Genomic DNA, 5,828 nt, shown 5'->3' with positions numbered 1-5,828 from the left:
TTCCGTAAGTCGCCTAACTCTCTCATAAAATTTTCGGGCGTTTTTCCAGTCATCCAGCACTTCAAACTCTTCGTACTCACGTATTGCGGCAAATCGTCTCGCTTCCCACTTCAGTTCGCTATAACAGTCCCATATGGCTCGCGTTGCGCCCGAACTCTTGCGGACTCAAGGTATGCGCATATTCTCAGTGGACAGATTACACTTGTCCAGCCCTGCAGAGAAATGATAGGTAGCCCGGAAATTGAAGCCCATTATTCCTCCTCAGAGGATGTCGGGAAGTTTAGTTATTTTGAATGAACCATTTAATTGAAGTTCGTGCACCTTAGTGAACCAGTTTATAGTTCAACAAGTGAATTTAGTTCACTAGTCAAATAGTCAATAACAATTAGTCAATAACAACTTTCGACATTGTAATATAATAAATGATAAATATGGGAGACGGTGTTATTATTTTCTTCCATACAAAAAAAAAAATGTCGAATAAATTTACTTTGTATGGAACGAACTGCCAGAAAAAATTGCTAAAAATAAACCAATTTTCAAGCAACTTCAAACTTGCACTTCGTTAAACTAAACTGGACTTTACAATTGCATACTTACATAGAATTTTTCTAAAAAATTTAAATAAAAAGTTGCAAATTGGTAATTAAATTTATTGAAATTTTTTGAGTTTTCACAAAGTTTATAGATTTTAATCTTATGTTTTTGTTATAAACTATATTTTTATAAAAAATTATCTAAAAGAAATAAGAATAAGAACCGAAAAAATTTCCATATATTGCGAAAAATTCTCTGTGCCAATACCTTTGCTCCTGGTCGGGTATCACGCTAATACTTAATAGTTTACATCAGTGAATTTAAATTTTAACGGAATTTGTGGTGCATTTAGCAAATGGTTCGCAAAAGGCTTTTCCGAATGATAATTAAACTCGCTTTCGAAGTGACGAACCACATTGCCCAGCGACATTTCTAACTCCAATTCAACAATACGCTTGCCCACACAGCTGCGCGGTCCATAACCGAATGGTAAAAAGATAAATTTGCTCAAATTATCAGCAATTAGTTTTTCGTCTCCACCTATCATATCATCCTGCTGTCGTAGCCAACGCTCGGGTAGAAACTCCCGTGAGCGGGGGAAAAATTTTTCTTCATTTAGCAAAAGATTGGAGTTTATAAACACGCGCGTACCTTTTGGTACCCGATAACCGCTTAGCGCCAAGTCAGCGCCAGTTTCACGCATATTTCCAAACGAAATCGGATAGGTGCGCAACGATTCCTTGATGCAAGCGCGCAGATATGGCAAATGTTTCATATTTTCAATGGTGAAGTGATCATCTCTGTGTGGCAGCACCTGCAACAGTTCTTCGCGTAATTTTTGCTGTTTTTCTGGATTTTTAGCAATGCACAGCAACACGGCTGACAGCGCAGAGGATGTCTGTGGTATTTCAAAAAAAAAAAAAAAAATGCACATTAAATTTCGTTGCTTGTGTAAACGTTACCTTTCCCAACACTTACCGTATCCACACCAGCCATTAACATATCCATTGCCATAATAATGGCAATTTTGCGATCGATTTTTATAAGTTTCTCCAGCACACTGCGTTCCTCGCCTTCCTTGCAAGGGTTCTGTTCCATGCGTGCTATGGCCTCATTGGCATACCGATTTGTCAGATCAAATATTGTATCACTTATTTTTTCAAAGCGCCGGTAAGTGGGCGTTCTTATGTATTTGTACAGTGATGGCTTTATACCTAAATCATAAAGGCATTTAATGAAAGCAGTTAAATTGTCGAAGAGTTGTCTGGCTTCCATCGAGTCGGGATTTTTGCGAATCAAACCGAACTCGTGATCCAATGCAACCACTGCCACTGATTCGAAGGTGAAACGATTGATGTCGTTCAAGAAGTTGTCGGGTACTTCAAGTGTTAGCGGATCCCGTATGTCTCGAATTCTGCAAAGAGTAAGAAGTTTTCTATTAAAATAATACAATATATTTTGCTTATCTGCCCATCCTTCTTTGCGCGAAAAACTTGTGTGCTTAACCGAAAAAAGTACTTAAGCGATTTTTTTTTTATGCTACTTCAATGAGGAAGGTACCTGAATTCCTATGAAACAATTACTGCAGCCAAATTTTTATAGGATGGTATCTAATTATTTATATAGCTAAATATACAATTTTTTCCAAGAAACCCGATGGTTTTTGCATGTTTTTTTTTCGAAGAACCCTATTTTTTTATTTTTTTTAAAGTCGAGGAGTAATTATGGCTGAATGGCAATATTTTTCGGTGTAAGGGAATTTCATTAGCTTTCAATTCCCCTTTAAATAGGTTGTCTCTATCGAAAGCGCTACGATTAATTCGCGCCGACGTTTTGTTTTAATTACCTTTGTATGAATTCCAGATTCAACTTTTGCATTGGTTCCAAGTAGAGTTTAGCATTTTTCGGATGCATTAATACAGGATTTACAGCATGTCGAAATTTACCCCAATCCTCGCCACTATTCATGAAAGAAAGTTAAAAAATAATAACGGATGAATTATTTTACAAATACGGGTACATATGCAATAACAAATTTTCTTAAATTTTTCGTACTTACTGCGCTGCCAAGCCAATCGTTTCGTTGAAAAATCCATCCTTTCGCGTTCGTCGATAATGTATTACCATTTCACCGCTTGGTCGCGCTGGCCAAGAGCCCTCAGTGCGAAACACTTTCTCAAAATCCTCAAAATTAAAGAGTACGAGTGAAACTGGTTGCCCAAAAATGCCAGGAATGCGATAAATGTCACCGAAACGTTCGCGACACTTCAAAAATAATTCATTCAAAGATAAATTTGCCAATTTGCCTTTAGAGGAAAATAGAGAAATGCATATACATATTTATTATATGCATATTAATTAGTTTTTCGACCTACAGCAATTGTAGAATGCAATGGAAAACTTTGAACTCACCGCCCTTCATGAAGCCGCGCACCATTTCGTATCTGCTGAGGCCGGGTATGGCTTTATACGGTAGCGCTTTTTGCCATTCCTCATCCAAGAATTTTACAAATGATTTACTATCGTAATTTTGAGGCTAATAAAAATTAAGTTTAGTGCATTTTTTTCTAAATAAATAAATAAATATATCGTGCCCCGTATGCCAGAGGCATGAATATGCAAATTTAAAAATTTTGAGTTATTGCGTCGACTGGATTAACCTTTGGATGCTCTAGTATTTATGTTAAATCAAAACCCAAAATACCAGGCCTTCACGGAAAGCACATATTTTAAAATAGGGGTTTTCACGGAGTCTTGTAACAGTGATCTGTTAAAAATATCTAAAAATTTATCGTACAAAATTCCCAAAAAAATAAATATAAATATAAAAATTAAAGCACATTTTCAATACTTATTCGTCTTGGTGCACCCAAAAATTATTATTTTTTCTATTCTACAGAATTTTTCCTTTTAATTGATACCCATATTGTTATTCTACAATGCATCCTTTGCAAAGTCCTTTTAAAAAAATCCTGACGTCAGAGAGAAAAACTAAAAACGTAGTTTTACTATATTTGGCCTCCGATTTTGTGAATATATTGAATTTTTCGTGTGTAAAATTGACTGTCCCCGGTGATACATCTATATCATTCTCCACATCACACCTTCAGGACGATTAATTACGTAAGAGTGTCGACTATTTTTGGAAATTTGATCAATTATGCATCGAAACCTGTGTCAAAAGGAGATCCATTTTTTATTTGAAATATCCCTTTTTCCCTTCTAATAATTTTTGTTGCAAAATATCCCTCAAATAGAGAAATTACCCACAATCTGGCATCACTTGTTTGGAAAAAACTTTTAAACATGATTTCCCAACATTTTCATTTTTACACCATTTATGTTATGGCCACGGTTGCAATGCATGCATATTCTGACGAACTTTTGTTCTGACGCCAAAAAACTACGTTTTAGTTTGTTTCGTATTTTTTTGTTCCATAAAATCGTCAGAAAAAAAGTTCGTCAGAATACGCATGCACAGTAACCGTAGCCTAAGGGGGACGATATGGAAAATTTTATCGAGTATAAACCAAGTCTTGTAAAATTGGCCACAAAGAAAAATACATATATAGTACATTAGGAAAACGTAATTGCTTTACCTTGGCATTGACTGCTGTCGATTGAAATGCAAATTGCGTTCGTGTTAGCTTTTGTTGTTGTTCTCGGACACTGATCCATTTCCAAGCTATACTGGCATTGCGTACGCTACGAACTGATAACATTTTCAAATTCAACTACTAAGTACTTACTAATAGAAACGTATGTAGGTGCGTATGTTTGTTTATATTTGCATATATGACTCAGCAAAATCCAAAAACGAAAAGAAATCAAAACGACAAAACAAAAATAATAATAAAAAAAAAACACATATAAGGTAATTTTTGTGCAGAGTAATCTTGTCTTGCGCGTGTCCGTTACTGGAGCAATCGAGTTCAACTAAATAAATTGTATGATAACAGCAATTCCTCAAGTGAGTTTCATAAGAACAAGTAAAGAACGAGATAATTTAAAGCGACAGTGGTCTTAGCCTATCTCGAATGAACAGTGCTGTCCACGAAGAGGGCTCGCTTTGGGGCATAAGTCAATTCCGGCAACTTATCTTGAAAGTTATTTTCTGTCTTTGGAAAGGCGAATTGAAGGATGGAGAAGGCCTTAGCATTATTCTGTTTGTCTTTGAGCAATGAGTTTTCTAAAAATTAAATCAAATAAAAGAAATATATGTTTTTTACTTTTAAAACTATAAAAACTAAAAGTTATAAAAATTAAATTGAAAAAAGAAAAAATTATCTAAAAAGGAAATTCGTTTCTAAAGGTTAAGTGAAATAAACAAAAAAACATATTTCCTTTCAAACAACAAATTCAAAGAAAAGTCACATGCAATTCACCGAGGTATGGATAAACTTTCTTTTAATACTGAGTCAACATTAACATCCAAATTGCGAATATGCAAATATGACATGAATAGCCTATTGTATGCTCGTTCTCTGTCCATGCCTGCACATTAGGCTGCGCCTTAGTTGTATGGAGAAAATTTGTGGTTAAGCTACAAAGCAGCACTGTCGCTGGAAATGTTCCTTTGCTCATAAAAACGTGCCCTGCGAAAAGCTTGAAGAATCGGACAACGGAAATACGTAAAATTACAATTTTCTAGGAACTCAGAAGTTAAATTTTAGCCAAGTAAATTTATATCAAATTGATACGAAGGAAGATAATTTTTCCCCCACTCTAATGTATATAAATATGTTTGTTCATTTATTGACGAGTGTCGAAAGCGAACGGTGTGTTATTTTGCATTTAAGTATTTAAGTAAAGATACTGATAATGAAAATATAATTGAAATCATAAAGCGTCAGGTTATCACGGCGGTTCGAAGCCATCTTCAGAGGGCAGTTGCTGCGTTATCTGCTGGTCAGTGTTGTTCTTCTTGGAAATTGTACTCGAAAGAGAAATTTCAGACTTCAAGCCCATATTTATCACACTGAGACTTTAAGTAATGCAATACCTTTTAACAAATCAGTAGTTATATTTTCCGTTATTTTCACCTGATTTTTTTTTCAAGTTTATGTTCTGGGCTTGCTCCATGAGTTTCTCTTAGAGTGAAAATCTCATAAGTGGGCCGCCCAAAATTGGACAGTCAAGATTTTTTCGTACAAATCCCTTTATGCGGTTTACAACCATAAAAATAAAATATATAATTTAAGCAATTTTGCAAAATTCGAAGTTTTACAAAAGTTATTGTTATTAACTTTTTTTTTGATGAATTCAGTAATTATTTATTATCCACTGATTCA

The 5,828-nt window shown here is 34.9% G+C and overlaps 1 protein-coding gene across 1 annotated transcript; it reads right to left on the bottom strand.

The window, feature by feature from the left end:
- Nucleotides 1-740: 740 nt before the first annotated feature.
- On the bottom strand, nucleotides 741-4,521 carry LOC118743051 (probable cytochrome P450 12c1, mitochondrial). Its single transcript, XM_036475528.1, has 6 exons — nucleotides 4,137-4,521; nucleotides 2,950-3,073; nucleotides 2,597-2,843; nucleotides 2,384-2,497; nucleotides 1,516-1,951; nucleotides 741-1,435 (listed from the first exon to the last, which is right to left on the bottom strand). The coding sequence occupies exons 1-6, from the start codon at nucleotides 4,257-4,259 to the stop codon at nucleotides 836-838; spliced, it is 1,644 nt and encodes a 547-aa protein (XP_036331421.1). The 5' UTR covers nucleotides 4,260-4,521; the 3' UTR covers nucleotides 741-835.
- Nucleotides 4,522-5,828: the final 1,307 nt, after the last annotated feature.

This window comes from Rhagoletis pomonella, unplaced genomic scaffold, assembly GCF_013731165.1.
Source record: "Rhagoletis pomonella isolate Grant_MI unplaced genomic scaffold, Rhpom_1.0 Rhpom_scaffold_00007, whole genome shotgun sequence".
In the NCBI taxonomy this organism is placed as follows: domain Eukaryota; kingdom Metazoa; phylum Arthropoda; class Insecta; order Diptera; family Tephritidae; genus Rhagoletis; species Rhagoletis pomonella.
This window is presented reverse-complemented; position numbering and strand designations above follow the sequence as displayed.